At 48.9% G+C, this 20,059-nt stretch overlaps 1 protein-coding gene across 2 annotated transcripts in view; it reads right to left on the bottom strand.

The window, feature by feature from the left end:
- The window catches only part of FAH (fumarylacetoacetate hydrolase), a 37,663-nt gene extending 18,038 nt beyond the window's left edge, over nt 1-19,625 (bottom strand). The window contains exons 1-8 of one of the 2 annotated variants that reach the window (XM_087428787.1): nt 19,407-19,621; nt 16,593-16,652; nt 14,828-14,938; nt 13,243-13,364; nt 12,685-12,734; nt 7,934-8,024; nt 1,926-2,023; nt 1,748-1,800 (exon numbers count right to left, since the gene is read on the bottom strand). In XM_087428787.1, coding sequence (XP_087284913.1) covers nt 1,748-1,800; nt 1,926-2,023; nt 7,934-8,024; nt 12,685-12,734; nt 13,243-13,364; nt 14,828-14,938; nt 16,593-16,595 — 528 coding nt within the window. In that variant the 5' untranslated portion in view covers nt 16,596-16,652; nt 19,407-19,621. Of the gene's footprint in view, nt 1-1,747; nt 1,801-1,925; nt 2,024-7,933; nt 8,025-12,684; nt 12,735-13,242; nt 13,365-14,827; nt 14,939-16,592; nt 16,653-19,406 lie in introns of both variants that reach the window. The other variant, XM_004421896.2, reaches the window with a different exon arrangement.
- Nucleotides 19,626-20,059: the final 434 nt, after the last annotated feature.

The following is a 20,059-nucleotide window of genomic DNA, read 5'->3' as shown; positions in this document are numbered from 1 at the left end:
ACCGTTTCTCCACACTGTGACTTTTCTGCCTTTTCTTCACCTGCCCCCTCCACCCGCCAACAGGGATCAACACCGGTGAAGTACCTGCCTGCAGAGTCCTAAGTTCTCCCAGAGAGAAGGCCCTGCCCCAAACCAGGGCTCAGTGCCCCGCTCTGGTGGATCTGGGCTGGGTGACCTCCTCTCAGGGTGCACGTGGTGCCCACACTAAGGCAGCAGGAGGCAGAGGGCTGGCTGGGAATGCCCTGCTACCGGGGGACTATTCGCAGTGCCCACCCATTTCCCTCTTCTGGACCGAATCCAAAGAAATCACAGGGCAGGACTGGAGAGACAGGAAGCTCCTGCCTGCCTCCAACCAATCTGGATTCCCACGGCCACAGCCCTACCGGGTGGCACACAGCCCCTTCTCCTCCAGCTGCCATGAGGAGACACTCAGGGCTTCCCGAGGCGTCATCTAAAAGCACGGGTGCTGACTGTGGGAAGCCCCCTCCATCTGCCTGCCGGCACTTTCCCCACTGGACCCGGCTCCACTATCCGGCATCTGACCATCCAGCAGAGACTGAAACACTGCTCCTGATCGCAGAGTCCTCCCCTCCAGTTCAGCTCCTCCTTCCTAGCACTTTCCTGGTCCCCTCACCTTGGGGCTTCCCAGAGTTCAGTGTCCCTCTTAAAATGCAGCGTGAGGGATCCTTGAGGTGATGGAAATGACTGGATCAGGGTCAACACCCTGGTTGTGATGCCGCACTAGAGCTACGCAGGACGACACCACTGGGGGAGACTGTGTGAAGAGTGTTTGCGAGCTCTCTGTATTATTTCTTACAACTGCATGTGAGTCTACAATTATCTCAAAAAAAAGTTTAATTTAAAAAAGTGTGCAGCCCTGAAATAACCAGAGTTCTGAGGCTGTGTGGGCACAGTCACAAGTGCAATGGGGCTGATATAGTTGATTCTTGTTATTCGTAGTAGTTATATTCCATAAAGTCACCACAAACACTGAATTAGCAAATACAGACCCATTGCTCCTAGGGGAAATACAGGGTTAGGCTCCTGGGAGCCTCTGGTCACATATTTACAGCAAGTGATCAATCTATAACCTTGTTTTATGTGTGTTTCTGTTTAAGGACATCTTGTTTAGTATACATTGTGGATTCATTAACATGAACTCACAGCCACCAGAACTGTAACTCATGCCTGAAGGAAGCTTATCTAACACACATATTTTCTCCAAAAGGGCATGCTGCAGCCTTCTTGTGCTTAGGAACACTAGACAGTACTTAAGCACTACAGTTGGCAGGCATTTTAAAGAGCAAAATCACCAACAAAAAGAACAAAAATGCAAAATAACATGGCACTAAACAGACAGTGAAAAGGACACTTATTAACAGTATCAGAGCTGAAACAAGAAGGCAGAGGATGGCCTTGTTCCACCTCAGCTGGGAACACGCACATAGAGCGACAAATTTTGTGCCACTCTGCACGTACGTGTCTGTGAATGACCCCCCGAAAGCTCTGCGAGTATTGATTCAGAGGTTGCAAATTGACTTTATTAAGTAGGTAAATTCACAAACACAGAGTCCGTGAAAAATAAGGATCAACTGCACTTCCAAGGGCCACATGGGGACACCGAGCTGCCATTAACGTGGCTGAGATAGGGGAAGGGTCCACTGTGCAGGGCAACCATCCCAGAGAGCTCTCCTGCTGTAATGTTTATGTAGATCCCATGCCAATAAAACACCGAGGTACAGCTTACCATTTCCAACTCCATGTCCAAGAGTTTGCAGGCACCATATACAGGAGGCTTAGCTGGAATAACACCAGAAAAGGAGGCTGTTGTGAGTGTCCTGTTGTGAGTATTGGGCCATGGAACTCACTGCATGGGGGGGACACAGAGCTGAGCACCGGCAGGGCCTGGACAATGGGGCACTTACAGTCATCAGGTCTCATCTGTCCCATGGGCCTTCGGATTGGAGTACCAGACACCACGACGGAAGAAGCACGGCCATGGTAGCCCACCGGTAAGTGCAGCCTGATAGAAGAAGGCAAGAGAATGAGGCATCAACGCTGTTATACATTGCAAAATAAATTTCAAAAAATTTTTTAATTAAAAACAAAAAGGAGTCAATATATATACATGGTTCACAAACCAAAAGGTACTCTCAAGTATCAACAGATAAATGGATAAGCAAGATGTGGTGTATACATACAATGGAATATTGCTCAGCATTAAAAAGGAAGGAAATTCTGACACATGCTACAACATGGATGAACTCTGAGGACATTATGCTGAGTGAAATAAGTCAGTCATATTTTAAAAGACAAATACTGTATGATTCCACTTATATGAGGTACTTAGAATAGTCAAGTTCATAGAGACAGGAAGTAGAGTGGTGGTTTCCAGGGGCTGGGGAGAGGGGGAAATAGGGTCATTATTTAATGCGTACAGAGTTTCAGTTTGGGAAGATGAAAAGGTTCTGGAGATGGATGGTGGTGATGGCTGCACAACAACGTGGATGTACTTAATGCCACTGGATTGTACACTTAAAAATGGTTAAGATGGTAAATTTCATGTTATGTGTATTTTGCCACAATTTTAAAAAATCAAAAGGTACTTAAACAGTGGGAAAAAGCAAGACTTTCTCCCATCCTTGTCTCCAGCACCAATTTGGTGCTGAGGCAAACACTTGCTGAATAAGAGTAACAGATACCGCGCGGGTACACAGCACTTTGAACATGCCGGCACCACACGGGGTGCTTTTCCTATTGTTTCCCTTTTAATGTACTCTTCACAAAAGCCCTGCTCAGCAGGTGTTATCAGCCAGCACTGAGCAAACTCGGGCTCGGAGAGCATCCATGCCTTGGCTGAGGTCATCCAGCGTGAAGCACGGACGCTGGGATTCAAACCCAGGTCCCTCCAACCACAAAGTCCTGCTGCTTCCACTGTAGCCCCCTCCCTCCCTACTACAATGGGACCCTGGGACTAGACCATAAAGCTTAGAGCAGAAGAGCCAGCCAGGGCAACAGGAACACTGTCAAGAGCTCTGCTTATAAGACAGAAATATGGGAAAGGAAATGAAAGAGGAAAGCACCCCCAAATATCAAAACACATTATAAAGCGATTTAAAATAGTATGGTACTGCTAGGAATGGATCAACTGAACAAACCGAGACCCGCGTGTAGATGAAAACATAGTACATGACAAATAAAAATTGATAAACGTTTTTGCACAAGAAGATAAGTTATGTTAGACCCTGTAGTGGATTGAATGGTGGTTCCCCAGAAGACGTGTCCACATCCCAACCCCAGAAAACGTGAATATGACCTTATTTGGAAAGGGGTTAAGGATCTTGAGAGGAGGTCATCCTGGATTATCCAGGTGGGCCCAAGATCCAATGACAAGTGTCCTTATAAGAGGCAGAAGAGGAGAAGGCCGTTTGAGAACCGCGGCGGAGACTGGAGTGACGCGGCACGCAGCCACCAGGAGACGGAAGAACCAGGAAACAGACTGTCCCCTAGGGGCCTCGGAGGCAGTGAGGCCCTGCGAAAACCTTGATTCCAGACTTCTGGCCTCTAGAATTGTGAGAGAATACACTTCTGCTGTAAGCCACCCAGCTCACAGTAATTCGTTATAGAAGCCCAGGAAAGCAATACAGACCCACACCTCACATCACACATAAAAGGAAACTTCAGATGGATTACAGATCTAAATTTGTAAAAAGTAAGGCTATAACAAGTACTAGGGAAAAAAATACAAAAAAAATACTTCGGCTGGAGAAAGCCTAAGCAAGACATAAAAGTAAATGCCATAAAAAAAATGACTGACGTGTTTGACTTTATAAAAATTTAAAACTTCCGTATTAAGAAAAACAGCAAAGCAAAAAGATGACACACTGGGAGAAAATATTTGCAATGCATTACAACAAAGGGTTAATTTCTATTACATACAAAACACTCTTTCAATTACTAAGAGAGAAGTGACTGTCTAGAAACCTGGCAGGCAGCAGGCAAGAAAATCTGCGAAAGAACATCTAAAACCCGGTAACAGTTTTGCCTCTGGAGAAGGGAATCAGATGGGGGAACAGGGTGGGAGGGTCTTGCTTTGTTCCCACTGTTTACCGGTAAATCCCTTTTGAATTCCAGACCATGTAAGTGCACTGATACTTTCTTGTTGCTTTTAGTTTTTTAAAATGTTTGCAAATTTATTTTGCAACATTTATGATATACAAAAAGATATAATAACACATAATCTCCATAATATATAAAGAACTCACACAATTGAACAACAAAAAAACAAACAACCCGGTCAAAAAATGGGCAGAAGAAATGAACAGACACTTCTCCAAAGAAGATATACAGATGGCCAATAGGAATATGAAAAGATGCTCAACATCACTAATCATTAGGGGAATGCAAATCAAAACAACACTAAGCTATCACCTCACGCCCGTTAGAATGGCTATAATCACCAAGACAAAAAACAACAAATGTTGGAGAGGATATGGAGAAACAGGAACCCTCATACACAGCTGGTGGGAATGCAAACTGGTGCAGCCTCCATGCAAAAGGGTATGGAGAGTCCTCAAAAAATTAAAAATAGAAATACCCTATGATCCAGCTATCCCACTACTGGGAATTTATCCAACGAACCTGAACTCAACAATCCAAAGAGGCTTATGCACCCCTATGTTCATTGCAGCATTATTCACTATAGCCAAGAAGTGGAAGCAACCCAAGTGTCCCTTGACTGATGACTAGATAAAGAAGATGTGGTATATATACACAATGGAATACTACTCAGCCATAAAAAAGACAAAATCGTCCCATTTGCAACAACATGGATGGACCTGGAGGGTATTATGTTAAGTGCAATAAGCCAGAAAGAGAAAGACAAACACCGTATGATCTCACTCATACGTGGAATATAAACCAACACATGGAAAGAGAAAACTTGTATGTGGTTACCAGGGGCAATGGGGGTGGGCACAAGGGGTGAAGGGAGACATGTATGGTGATGGACAAACAAAAATGTACAACCCAAAATTTCACAATGTTATAAACTATTAAAACATCAATAAAAAAAGATATAATAACACAAATAACCACAGCACCAACAAGCTAAAGAAATGTCTTTGCTAATCCAACGAATTGCCCCCTTCATAGCCCTTCCTGCTCCTTCCCTCCCTTCCTGCTCCCTACCCCAAAAGGAGCCACCATCTGGAATTTGGTGCCCCTCATTCTTCTATATTTCTATACACTTTTACTACTGTGTAGTATTTTTTGCATCTTTTTAGATAAATGGCAATTTACTATGCATTTGCCTTATACTACCTATTCAAAAAAATTTATTTTCTAAAAGACTGAGGTGGGGCCGGCCCCATGGCTTAGCAGTTAAGTGCGTGCGCTCTACTGCTGGCGGCCCGGGTTCGGATACCGGGCATGCACCGATGCACTGCTTGTCCAGCCATGCTGAGGCCGCGTCCCACATACAGCAACTAGAAGGATGTGCAGCTATGACATACAACTATCTACTGGGGCTTTGGTGGAAAAATAAATAAATAAATAAAATTATAAAAAAAATAAAAGACTGAGGTAGATTTAAGCTTAGTTACATAGAGTGATGTCAATGATAAACTAAAGTGAAAAAAGCAAATGCCAGCGTGGTCGTGTGTGTGTGCATGTAACCTGCAGAGACGCAGAGGCAACACGGCCAACGACTGTTCAGAGTAATTGCCTCTGGTGAGTGAGGTAGGGAAACGTTTCCCCTTCCTCCCCCTTTCCTTCCCTTTACGGGGTTATGTTACAAAATACAACTGTAGACAACTACATTACACGTAATTATTCAAACAACACAGAAGTTAGTCAGCTCTCCCCATGCACACTCCCCCCAGGGAAGCAAAGTGGGTCTAGAGTCTATTATTCTCTGCGTTCATGCCAGCCTATGCAAATATAAGTGTGTGTGCGTCTATGTGTATGTAAGCATGTATGTAGGTGTGTACGTGTGTATATGTACGTGAGTGTGTATGTGTGTGTGCATGCATGTGTGTGTGTGTTAGGCTGAATAACAGCCCCCCAAAAGATATCCAGGTCCTAATCCCTGGCACCTGTGGATGTTACCTTCTATGGCAAAAGGGACTTTGCAGATGCGGTTAAGTTAATGATCCCGAGATGGGGAGAGTAGCCTGGATTATCCAGGTGGGCCCTAAACGTAACCAAAGGGTCTCTATAAGAGGGACGTAAGAAGGTCAAAGGATGAAGTAGATGTGATGACTGAAGCAAGAGGTTGCAGTGATTTGAGAAAGGGGTCACAAGCCAAGAAACATAGGTAGCCTCTAGAAGCCAAAAACACCAAGAAAATGGATTGTCCCCTGGAGCCTCCAGAAGGAACCAGCCCTGCCAACTGACGTTAGCCCAGTGAGACTGATTTTGGACTTCTGGCCTCCAGACTGTAAGAGAATATATTTGTGCTGTTTTAAGCCACCAATTTTGTGGTAATTTGTTACAGCCACAATAGGAAACTAAAACAGTACGTACGTGCATATATATTTTTTCTGTCTTTTTATAAAAATGAGAACTCACTTTACATAATACCTTCACTTAAGATATCCTGCACACCCCTTTTGATCCTAAACCTTTCTTCAATAACTACAAAACATTTCATATTGTGACTAGATCACAATTTTTCAATATTCCTCCACCAATAAGCATTCAGATTGCTTCCAGCTTAGGGTCGTTAGAAATACTGCTAGTCAACATTTTTGCTCTTGAATACAAACATTATTTCTATAGGACAGATGCACGAAAGTAAGATTGTGGGCCAAAGGGTATGCACATTTTAAATTTTCAGTGTTTTACTTCCTGTATTTTCTGTTTGGGTTAATCACAATAAGCATACATTACCTTTCTAATAAAAGACATACACATGAGTAAAAAAGGCACAGCCGAGGCCACTTTGCATCACACGTCACGAGAGAAGGACTGTTTGCTCTTATCCTGCAGAAGGAAATGGGCTGCGACTCCCTCATGTGGCCTGGAGACTGCACAAGGCCAGAGTCTTGAATATCTGCCCATCTCCGGTCCCCGATTCAGCCCAGACTTGTTCTGCAACCTTGGCCTTGTTGCTTAACTTCTCTGGGTTGTAACCTGCTCTCTCTCCTCTTCTTCTTCCTCTTGGTTCTAATATGCATTTCCCCTCCTGGCACAGCCTATCTGAAACACTCACTGAAAGAGGGAAAAGCGTGTCCGCCACCCCAGCTACAGAGTGTGGCTGACAGCACCTAGCCTGGGGTGTGCACCTGCCACTGTGTTCTAAGTAACTGTCACATTCAGAGGACAGCACAGAACAAAGGGGCAAGGATCTCAGCTCTGCGTTCTCAGCTCAGGCAACGGCCTTGACCTCAACCTTCCTCTCTGAGTCTGTTTTCCCTCCTGTGAAATGGGGCTAGCAGTCATGGCCTTGGTGACCTCACAGAACTACTATGAAGATCAAATAAATAAACGTATCTCACATTTTGAGCTGACCACATTTTGAGAAATACATAGCACTGGGCACACTTGAGGATTCTCATTCATCGGAAAATGCTAAGTATGAAGAACGCTAGGATTTAAGACTTGAGGCTAGAAAAATAATATATGGCTTACAAATGAAAGAATCTGAAAGGATCTTAGTGACTCAGGGGATCTAATTCTAACCTCTGTTCTCCAGATGAAGGCGTTTAATGGACTTGTCCCATGAGCCCACAGCAGGTCCAGCACATCTTCTGAGAAGACGACCAGAAGCTGAGATAGCCCTGCCTTCAGAAGTTGTGACATCATGGTCATTACTGTTTTTTCTCCCCAGTTTACTTTAACCTAAGAGGGACTTGGCAGTTCCTAGGACAACGTGCTGCTAGAAATGGAAAGACAGACTTTGAACTTATCCACACTGTGGTCCAGGACATACCAATTTGGCATCAACGCATTTTCCTTGCTCCTGAACATGATTCCGACGTTCGTAGCATGATGCCGAGAGGAATAGAAGTCCGTGTAGTCGCCTGCAGAGGAAAAACATGAGATCCCACCAGTGACCCAGGTACCTCAGGAAGAAGGGATGGTTCCAAGGATTAGGGTGAGAGAAACAAGGAGGAGGAAGCACAAGTGCAAGCTTCTCCTGCATCCCTCTTCTGGGGTTTTGGCAGGCAGGGGCCATGAGTGCACAGCCAACATTTGCACTGTCCCAAAGCCTGGCACCAAATGCAACACAAATGAGCCTCACTAAAGATTCGATATGAGAACTCCCATCTGAGAAACATGTAAGAAATAAGGAACCAAGACTTTCTGAAACAGACAGTGGAATTTGAATATGAAATGGCTGACACCTCTTCCCTTCCTGGGCTTCCCACTCACCTCATTCAACCCATGGGCTCCACTCGCCATGCCTTTGCTTAAGCTGTGCCTGCCACCTGGACTGGCTTCTCCCTGGCATCTGTGTGTCCAAATCCTGGCAACTCTTTGAGGCCCCTCCTCCATGAAGCCATATGCCCACTCTCTCTAGCAGGATCTCTTCTCCAAATCCCCTCATCTGATCCCTTCTTGGGGCAGGCTGCACGTCCCACTGGTGTTCCGCTTACGTGTGTATATCTCAACTCCTTTGCTAAATTGTAGCCACTTCAGAGCAGCCCCAGCCCAGGCCTCATTTTGTTTGACTCACTCTCAGTGCCAAGAACAAGGTCTCAATCACTGTCTTGATTATGAAGAACGAACTGGGAGGTTTGCATGCTGTAGGCACCATCTCATATAAGGGAGAGAACTGCTAAAATACGCAGGAAAAACAAGTTGGGACAGTTTGCCTATTTACCCGCATAAATCTCTCTTCCAAAAAAAACACACAGGGTAGGCCACACCAACACTCTAGACTAGAAATGGAAGTGGTGAAGGACGAGGAGAGAAAGAAAATTATGGGGCCGAATGGAGCAGGGAGCACACTCAGCCTTTGTCGCCGCTTCCCATTTTCAGCCCCAAAGGACAGAGATAACAGCTGAGATATTTTTTAGAAGAATAAATCTATAACAAGAAAACAAGAAAGGGTGCCATCAGCCAACCAAAAATTATAAGGAATCCCTGAAAGACAACTGGCTTGGCAAAAAAAAAAAAAATAGCACAGCCTCTTGATTGCTAGAGAAGGAAGAGAGAGTGGCTCGGAGAGTACAAGTGATTCAGCCCCTGCCCCCAACCCCTCCCTTCACCCAGCTTTTCCCAAGCAGCCAGCAGCAGAAGACTTCACCCAGGCTGAAGAGCTAGTCCAGAGAGCAGACACAATGCCCCTGGAGGTGGCCGGCCCTCAGGAGAAAGAGCAGCCTCATAGCCAGGAAACAAATACCAGAGCTCGCCACCAGAAGCAAGTCCTGCCCCTTTCCTGGGGGCTGGCTACAGGCAAAGCTGCATCCACAGACATATAACGGAGGAGTTTTGTAGACAAATAAAGATGAGCACGAAACCCAGAATCACCAGGAGAATCCTCACCATGACAGAGATGCCAATTCAGCTTGTGCCAGAAATAAAAGAAAGGAAACAGAATTAATGGAGACACCAGAAGGAGCTAAAATGAAGCACACTTTAATATATTTAATAAAAAAGGATGTTGCATCCATAAATCAAGAAGAGGTCATTTGTGAAAACATCACCTCAGATCTTGAAAACAAAAAATGGAAAGTGACTAGACTGTGCCCATCTCAGACTCAGGGAGGGTGGTCCTGGGCTCCTGTCTGCCCTCCTCCCCATCTGGGTCAGCCTGCCTCAGTCCCTGACATTTGATGCTGGACATATGGTCCCCTCAGCCCTCTTGTAGGATGGAAAGCTCGTAAGACACAGAAAATCATTTATAGACACCTAGAGAAAATGAAAAAAGATCCTGTCTTCTAGCTCTTCGCTTAAAAGCAGAAACATAGAAATGAGTAGGTCTTACTTCATAAAATCATGGATCTGAGGGCCAGAAGGGGCCTGGCTTAAAACTATAGCTTCAGGTAGATAATTCATATTAGTCTCATTTCATAGATGAAGTGAGGCCCACAGACATTAAACAACTTGCCCAAACTCACATTTGAATTCTGACTCTGCTGTTTCCTGGCTGTGTGTGGCCTTGGGAAAGTTCATTTGCTGCTCTAGACCTCAGTTTTTCCAATGGCAATAATAATGCCAATCACAGGCATATCATTATAGTAAAGGAAATAAGATGTCTAAAGTACTTATCCTAGTGCCTGGCACATAGTAAGCCCAAAATAAATTTCCTTCCCTTGCCCCCACTGGGAGTCGCTGCTGCCCCGCCCCAGCTATTTCAACTCAATTTCTCATTAGAGAGGATCAAAACAGACTCAAAGATCGAATCTTTTTCAAATAACAATCTTTTAAAAAATTACAAGAATGTGTCTCATAAACTACGAAGTGCAGTATAAGTGTCTATCCCTCCATCATTTACTTTAGAACAACACAGTAGTGCATTTTGTAATAAGACCCACCTGCCCTGGCAGGAACCCAGGGCAGAGCCAGCACAGCCTTTCAGAGCATTCCCACCAAACTAAAAAAAAAATTAACAGTTTCTGCCTCTTGTTCGTTTGTTTTCTGTATATATGTACAAGTCTATATCAGGATCACTTAAAGGCGGTTGGAGACGGTGACATCTGGGCCAGGTTGTTGGGTAGAGCAAGAGGAAGGCCAGCCCCCACCCTGGAGGTGCCTGCAGACTAGTTCAGCGGGGAGGGCATGCTGTTCTAAAAGGCTGACAACGATGTGGGGGACAATGTCGTGTACTTGAGACCACCAAACTGTGCACTTAAAAACATTAAGATGGTACATTTTACGTTATATTTTATCACAATTTAAAAAAATTTTTTTAAAAACCTCCTTAACAATAAAGCTTATTTTTTTTATTTAATAAAAAAATACATGTTGGGGCCAGCCCAGTGGCATAGTGGTTTAAGTTCGCACACTCCGCTTCCGCGGCCTGGGGTTCGTGGGTTCAGATCCTGGGCGTGGACCTACACACCGCTCATCAAGCCATGCTGTGGTGGCATCCCATATACAAAGTAGAGGAAGGTTGGCACAGATGTTAGCTCAGGGACAATCTTCCTCAAGCAAAAAGAGGAAGACTGTCAACAGATGTTAGCTCAGGGCCAATCTTCCTCACCAAAAAAAAAAAAAAGTGTTATGAAAAAATAAATAAGGGAAAGAATGTAATACTGAGGGAAAATACCAGTTGAGATAGACACAAGAGACTTACATATGGCATGATTCTATTTATATGAAATTTCTAGCAGAGGTAAACCTATAGTGGCAGACAGTGGTTACCTAGGGGTGGGAGCAGGACTGCAAACAGGCACAAGGGCACTTTTTAGGGTGATGAGTGTTTTAAAATGGGATTGTGCGGATGGCTGCACAATGTATGTATTGACTAAAGCTCATTAAACCATATACTTACAATGCGGCATTGTGGGATATGGAAATTATACCTCAGTGAAGCTGTTTAAAAGCAGAGAGGGTTTAGGGGCCAGCCCAGTGGCACAGTGGTTAAGTTTGCGCACTCCACTTCAGTGGCCCAGGGTTCAAAGGTTTGGATCCTGGGCGCGGACCGACTCACTGCTTGTCAAGCCATGCTGTGGCGGCGTCCCATGTAAAGTAGAGGCAGACGGGCACGGATGTTAGCCCAGGGCCAATCTTCCTCAGCAAAAAGAGGAGGATTGGCAACAGATGTTAGCTCAGGGCTGATCTTGCTCATAAAAAAAAAAAAAAACAAAGGCGGGTTGGGGAGAGGGTTTAGAAAGAAGTCGAGAAAAGATAGAACCCAGAGAAAGGAGATGAAAGGAGAGGGAGAAAGGGGAGTGAAGTCCTTCGTCAGGGAGCCAGTGGATGCTGAGTAGAAAGCAGACGATTCTTATCACACTTGGGTTTTGACTTGAGCTATGAGCTTCTGAGCACAGCATTTCAACTGCTTTTAATCCTCAAACTCTTAGATGAGGGTAAGCAAATACTGAAACTGGGTGCGCCTGTCTTTTGTACATAGATCAGCCACAAGGAAGGCTTCTGGGGGCTGTTCTAGGACAAGGGCCACAGAAACCAGGGCAGAGACAGCAGGAAGGCCTACCAGGGCCCTGGCCGCAGCCCCGTCTTCCTGAAGGAGCTGGCCAGACCAGCCAGCCTCTCAGCACACAGGTGCCCAGGAAACCAAGCAGGCAAGCACCGCGGGGGCTGGTGGACAAGCAGGGAGGAGCCTTCTGCCTCAGGCTGATCCTGCCTCTCTCTGCTTCAGGGTAAGAGAATTTGGACAACTCCAATTTCCTGATTGAAACTCCAAACAGACACCCTGCCAAGGGCTCAAACTGAGGCCCTTCAGGACCTCTGGCCTCCTTCTTCAAAACTGCTGACTCATGGACTGAGCTGAGGGCACTTCCCCCACAGCCTTTGGGGAAAAGAGAGCGATCTGCTGTGCAGGGAGCCTTGCAGCCAACTGCAAACTTGAGCAGCCAGTAACTACCCTCGGTGAGAGCTCTGGCCTTTAGACACAGCCTGAGTCAATGCCTGGGTCAGCGACGGGGAGGGGGTAACAGCTCCAGAACTCCTCCTCCATTACCTGCCCCACCAGGAAGCAGGGACCAAGGGACCTGGCCAGCCATCCTGGCCCACTAAGCTGCTCCAGGCACGTCTAGGAAAGAGACGACTCACCTATGGCGGCGGGAAGATGCATCGTGGCAGAAGCCTGGGAGGTGAACGCGCTGAAACACAGAACCAGGGACTTCAAGGTCGAGCAAGCGGCGAAGCGGGGTCCCCGCTCTGGTCACCCACCCGCAGGCTCAGCCCACACCATCCCCAGAATCCTGCTCACAATCTCCAGTGAAACCTCCTGGCTGGCCTGGGGCCAGGGCTGGGCCGACATGGGCCACACTAGGGAGCGCGTCCACCCACAAAAGCCGGGATGCCTCTTCTCTGCCTCTATGTTCCACTCTAGGAAACAGGCTACATTACTCCTACTGGAAACCAGACAAGGACACAGACGATGCTGATGAGGAACGGCTGAGTGAGCAAGGGACTGGGCCAGGGGGCCTCACCTGGCCACTCCTGTCCAGGGACAGAGGTAATCCCAGTCAGCCCAGAGCCCTCCCACCAACATGCAGCCCGGGGTGGGACTGGATGAGGCCAAGGCAGCCAAGTGGTGACTCAGAATGGCCCTGACTACCACACTGTCCTCTTCTCCCCGCCCACCAATGTCCACGCGCTCCTCACTGCTTCCGAAGCTCCGTGTCGTCTCTGAGCCTGGCTTGGCTGGCAGACAGCAAGTTCTGCAAGAATCCTCTTGCCTCCTTCCAGGCAGCCTGACCCAGGCCCATGAAGCTGTTGAGAGTTGGCTAGAACCAAAACAGGGAGAAAGAAGACCATGCATGGGAAAGCCCTGGGCAGGATCCCTCCTGTCAATGGGAGAGAGGCTGGCCAGCCAGCCAGCCAGGGCCCCTGTCACTCATCTCCAGCTCACTCAAACTCACAGACCTTTGTTCCTTAGTTCTGTCATCTGTTCATCAAACTGGGGAAAGGCATCACCTCTCCTGGTGGGGCTTCATCCTCTCATGGACTTGCAGACAACGCAAAACCCAGGAGCTGCTATCTGGGACAGCAGCCCAGTTAAGCTTGGCCTGGCCTGCAGTTGAAGGGGGCTGCGTTCCTCCAGTGGAGGCACACTCCAGTCTGCAGGGCTATCGCAGCCTAAACCAATCCCCTTCATGTAAGTTAAGAAGAGGTTTCTTGGGCAGACAATCTCCAGTGGATTCTGAGGGCCAGAGTTCCAGCCCCAGCTCCAATCCTTCTAGCCATGTGACCTTGAAGAATCGCATCTCATTTCACTGCTCAGGTCCTCATCCATCTAATGAGGATTCCAATTCCTATGCCAGAGGGTCATTGTGGGGACTGAAGGAGAGGATGTGTGTAAAGTTCCTGGCACACAGAAGGTGCTCAATAAATATCACTCTCCCTCCTGACCCAGGAATGGGAAGATGCACATCAAAGCATCTGACCATTTACAGGGAAGTCAATTCACATCCATCCCACATGGACATGTACTTCAGGCTGCCTCCTAAATGGTGGCAACACAGACGACACTTGGCACCAGCTGTCCATTCCTCCCGGGCCGTATCTGCGGACCTGGAGGGCAGGGCCCATGCTCCTTCCCTCAGAGAGCCCAGCAGCCACCTCGCACAGTCAGAGGCTCAGGGTTTAATGAGGAAATTAACCAGTTTCTGGAGAGCCTCATCTCAGAGAGGCTGGGAAAGGCCCAGGACTGCAGAGAGACTGACACCTCCGAGGTGTCCCAAGGCCACTTCCTGTCCTGATAGACAGCTCGTCTATCTCAGAACAACCCCAGCCTTATCCAAGTAAAATCTCTCCAGACCTCTGAAGGCACTACCTCTATCAGAAATGGAAGGGAGGGCTGGCCCCATGGCTTAGCGGTTAAGCGCACACACTCCGCTGCTGGCGGCCCGGGTTCGGATCCCGGGTGCGCACCAACGCGCCACTTCTCCGGCCATGCTGAGGCCGCGTCCCATGTACAGCAACTGGAAGGATGTGCAGCTACGGCATACAACTATCTATTGGGGCTTTGGGGGAAACAAAAAAACGAGGAGGATTGGCAATAGATGTTAGCTCAGAGCCGGTCTTCCTCAGCAAAAAGAGGAAGATTAGCATGGATGTTAGCTCAGGGCTGATCTTCCTCACACACACACAAAAAAAAAAAGAAATGGAAGGCAAAGAGCTTTTTTTTTGGTGGCATTTGCAATAAACGCGGCTGAGATAGGGGGCAAGCCATGTCACAATGTCCTACCTGCTCGAAGACATCCTGGTGTTTGGAGAGGACAGGCCCGGTGAAGAGGTGCTTAATGACACTAAGGTCCAGGATCTGGTCGCCAATGGCCACGCCAATCCTCGGTCTTGGCTGGAGGAAGACGGTGTGGTCAGCACTGGGGAAAGCCTTGGACCAGCAGTGGCTCATTTACACAGAAAGTCTGTCTATTTAAGAGCCCATGGGTCCCCTCTATGGAGAGGGACTGAGGAACTGGATCCTTAGCACCATAGCCTAGCTCCCTTTGCCTCCCAATGGGCTGAAAATGCCCCTGTGATCTCTGCCCAGGCAGAACCTAGTGTCGTCTCTGCCTCTAGGATGAGAAGGGAAAAGAATGTCTGTTCACTGAATTGGAAATAAATCATACACCCTTTGGAGTGGGGAAGGTGTAGATGGCCTAGTCCAAGCCCCTTATTCAGGCAAAGTCCCCAGCAAAGTTCCTCAGGTGTTGCTTAAATGCCTCTGGTGATGAGGAGCTCACCACCTCACCACAGCTGGATTATTTCTCAGACTTAACCTAGGCCTTGGGCCGGCCCTGTGGCTTGGTGGTTAAGTGCGCGCACTGCAATGCTGGCGGCCCGGGTTCGGATCCCGGGTGCGCATCGAGGCACCACTTCTCCGTCCATCCTGAGGCCGAGTCCCACATACAGCAACTAGAAGGATGTGCAGCTATGACATACAACTATCTACTGGGGCTTTGGGGGGAAAAAATAAAATAAAATAAAATAAATCTTTAACCTAGGCCTTCACTCAGGGCAATTCCTTTGCACAGCAGAGCAGAGAGGGCCCCATGCACAGTGCTGAGGGCCAGGGGCTTGGATTAATGAGCTCTGCTGTGGCTCAAACAGAGCAGAGCTCAGGTCATGAGGGAGCACAAGCCAGACTTCTCAGAACGTGCAGGGAAAGTTCCTTTCCACACCATCAAATCCCAGCTTCAGCTCTGACTATGCAGATGTCTCAAATATTTGGCAAAGTCTAGCCTTTGCCCCCATGACCCTGAGCTTTGCCCGTCAACAAGGAACCCGAGAGCACGTCTGCAGACTTGACGTCCAGGGGCTCTGTCCTGAGCCTGGCTTCCAGCTCTCCTGAATGACCAGCTTTGCCATTTCAATTTCAGGGAGCTTTGAGGTGGGATTACTGGCTGGCCTCATCTCCACAGGCTGCTTATCTCCATGGGCTGAGAGAAGATGGCCATCTCTCCGTGCACATCAGCCCCTGTGACCAGGGGTAGACAGAGCCACACCCTCACCTGGCCCTGAGGCCCCAGGCAGACCCTGCCCCGGGGAAGCCTGCCTGGAGAGCCTGGCTAGTCACTCTCAGCTCCACTGCTTAGGGCCTCAGTCTCCCCCTCTGGAAAATGGCAATTGCTGTGATAGACAAGGAGCTGGGCCACCTGGAGCCCAGTGCCGCCCACTCAGGGGATATGCAGGGCAGAACCTTGGGCCATTTTTCTGACCATGGCCCCCACACCCAGCTGAAGGCAGGAAGGAGCCACCACCCTTGAGCAACCTCCAAGACCTGGTCACAAGCGTGGCTGCCTGCTTCCTCAGCTGCAAAGCAGAGACGGGAAACAAAGCCAAGAAGATGCCTTTGTGCTCCAAACTGTGACCTGAGGACCCGGAAAAATAGCCTGAGAGACAGAGTCCCTCTACTTTAAATGTTGAGAGTTATTTTCTTCAGCGCTGGACTGGAAGGGGCTCCCGGCTGGGGCCCAGGATCCCTGAGTTCTGCCTGCTCTGTCACTTACCATCCTGTCACTTTGGACAAGTCGCTGGTCCTCTCAGGGCCTCAGGTTCCCATGAATAACCTGAAGGAGACAAACTAGGAGAGATATCCCACTTGTCTAACTTTAAGAGAATAAATGTGCACTGCCTCTGTTCTGTAACATTTGGTCACATCTGATAGAGAGCTGTCCAAAGGAAAGCTTTACCCAACTCCCAGCCGGACAAAGAGGGAAAAGCATCAGGTTTGGACGGTGACAAATGTGGACTCCAACCCAAATCTGCCTTACTGGCTGTGAGACCTGGAGCAGGATCCTTGGCCCCTCTGAGCCTCAGTTTCCTCATCTGTAAAATGGGGACAGTAACACAATGGCAGCTTTGTTGTGAGAATTCAGTTAATTAATCTCTCAATACGAGGGTAGACATTCATTGAGACAAAACCATTTATGGAGCACCTACTCCTAACCAGTAACACACTAAGGCTGCTAACGCACTGGGGAAAGGGGAGCAACTTGGTTCCCGCCCTCTAGAAGCAAAAGGAAACCCAGGGTGTGGTGACAGATAAAAGCCATGGCTGGGGTGCAGTGGGGGGGCTCATTCAGTGAGCATGCTTAGGGGACGTCTCTGAGGAGGTGACATTTAAGCTGAGTCCTGAAGAGTGAGAAGGAATCAGGCATGTATAGAGTAGAAGAAAGAGTATTCTAGACAGAAGGAACAACACGTGCTAAGGTCCTGAGGCAGGAAACTGCTCTTAGAATATTCTAGAAAATGAAAGGCAGCCAATTTGGCCAGAGAGGACAGAGAGCCAGGAGGCAGAGGCAGGGCCGGACCACAGGAACTTAATAACTTGGCAGTCAGCTCCAGACTACCACAATTCCTGTATCTCAGAATTGAGATTGAGTCTTCAGATAGAGCCATTATACTCTCTACCAGTCCATGAGCAACCCAAGATGGAGGGAGGGTGTCTCTTGTGTCTTTGATCCCCAACTCCCAGCCCAGGGTCTGACCCAGAGTTGGGGTTCATAAGCATTCGCTGAATAAAAAAATGAATGAAGTGATTGCTGGATTAGTTCACTATTGTTCTACCCAAATTATAAAGGGCTGGCTGCCAGCAGGGGAGAAGGGGAGGCTTTGCCTTGGCAACTAGACCAGCCTGGAGAGGCAGCCACCAGCCTTAGAATGTGCAACGCCTGCAATGATAGATTCAGACGAGGCCTGTTCCACTTGAAGGCCCCGAGCCTTCTGGAATGCCAACTCCCCAGTCCAGATCTCCCTTCAGATGGCAGTAGGAAGGGGCTCTCTCTCCCAGACCTCCCTTGTGGCTGTCCCTAATTCTAATATGACACATTCGAATCACATTCTGATATGAAAACAGCAGGGGCACCATGTATGAAGGCCACTAGCCACACTTTAAGGGACATTAATTCCAGATTCCTCTGGAAAAGCAAGTCAGAGAACCCCATCAGGCCCTCGCAAATGTTTTTGTCTAATTGGTTTGTACTCTCAGGAGAGGTGAGGACCCCAGTGCTGAGCGCAGAATGTTAGAGGAGCGCAGAGGGAGGGCTGCCAGCGGAGTGGTTAGCTAACACAGGTTAAGGTTTAACTTGCCTCCTATTTGCATCTGTGTCCCTCTAGGGGACTGAGTGTTAATTTTTTGCATCCTTGCAACATCTGGTCAGGCCTGGCAGTTGTGAAACCACACAATGACTCTCCTAGAACAAGGCATTTTCTGCAGGCAGGCCCACAAAAGGTCAACCAGTTGGGGCCAACGATGGGCCACCGGGGGAAGGGAAGCCCCTTCCAGGAAGGGGCGGATTGCCAGGAGCTCCATTTAGCAAACAGTTCCTGAACACTGTTGGGTGCAAGCAGATTCCGGGGTTCTATGGTTTACAGAGCTGAATCAGGAATGCACCTTTAAAGCTGGGAGCAGAAATCTAAGCCAAAAAAATACCATGAACAAATCCATGGGAATCTGCTTTCCCCACCCAGGGACCTTCTCATACATTTGTTGATAAACCCCCAGTTTTCAAAAATTTCTTTCTACCAATCTGACTACTAAGTGAAAGTACTAAGTGCAAGTTCATTTCTCTGCCCAAAAGGGCTTCTTCTGATCAGCAAGGGGATGTCAGGGAGCCCAAAACAGGAGCTGAAAGAATTTCAGCTGCAGGCAAAGAAACTTGACATCTTAGACCCCACAGCTCTACTGCCAGCAAATACGCTCATCCCTCTAAGCTACTAAAAATACTGGGGTCAATTAATACATCCCGGGTTCTAGGGTTGGGAGCTAACCTGAGAGATGAACAACCGGCCACAATGTGGTGTCTTGGGGGAAGGAAACACACCCCAATCACTTTGGAGTAGGCAGAATGATTGTGCACTTCAGAAACTCGTCGGTAACAATAATCGAATTTGCTCTGCCTGCCTGGGAGAGAGATTTATATATTCCATTTCATTTTGCACTTCCTTCTCATACAAACCTGCAGAAACTAAGGCTGAGAGGTTCAATATCTTGCACATCTAGGAAGGTACCGGGCGGGATTCGAACCCACATGCCCTCTCCACGACCGGCTCAAGAGAAAAATGGCCCCTGCCTCCGCACCGCCCCCATCGCACTCCTCAGGACGGAAATGCGAGGCGAGGCTCCTCAGGCCCCGAATGACACCGGGGGTCTTCGCAAGAGGCGTCTAGCAGGGAAACGACAGGCCTGACGTCCTGTTCGGTCGGGTGCTGGCGGGAGGTGGAGGGGTGGGCGAAGGCCCGAGGAGGGGGAAGGCGGAGTGGGGGCCCGGGGGAGGGGACGCCCTCCCTCCCCGCGCCCGAGGCCGAGTGCAGCAGCTCACGTTGCTTTTGGTGGAGAAGACGCCGTAGGGCAGGTTGTGGATGGGGAAGTCAGAATCCGCGGCCACCGGGACGAACGACATGCTGGCAGGCACGGAGCAGGGCGGCGGGCGGCGGGCTGCGAGCTGGACTGGACTCTGCCGAGGTGGTCCGGCCGGATCACGACCCCTGCGGACTCTGACCCCTCAGGCCCGCCCCCCTAGAGCTGTCCGGGTGACACAGCACGGACGCGGACCGCCTCCTCTGCGAAACCCGCCCCTCCGCGAGCCCCGCCCCCGCGGGCCCGCCCCCAGTGAGCCCCGCCCCCGTGGGCCCCGCCTCTTCGTTGGCCCCGCCCCGGGGCCCGCCCCAGCGAGCCCCGCCCCCGTAGGCCCCGCCTCTCCGTTGGCCCCGCCCCCGTGGGCACCGCCCCTCCACAAGACCCGTCCCTCTTTGAGCGTCCTCCTCCCCGCGTCCACCTCCCGGGAGACTGTCCAGCTCCCGGTGCAGGGCCCTCGGTCTTACCGAGAGCAATACCCAGCTTGGCATTTAAGGCTCTGCCCTGGGTGGATGCAGCCTCGTTTTGTCCCGGCTGCGTGCCCTGCTTTTCAGCTCAACAGAATTCTTGTCGGTTTCCCTGACACAGCAGACACTCACCCCAGGCGCTGCCTCCTGG

Source organism: Ceratotherium simum, chromosome 3 (genome assembly GCF_057802395.1).
Source record: "Ceratotherium simum simum isolate JZ-2026a chromosome 3, ASM5780239v1, whole genome shotgun sequence".
Lineage (NCBI taxonomy): Eukaryota > Metazoa > Chordata > Mammalia > Perissodactyla > Rhinocerotidae > Ceratotherium > Ceratotherium simum.
The sequence above is the reverse complement of the archived record's forward strand: the minus strand, read 5'-3'. Positions and strand labels throughout refer to the sequence as shown.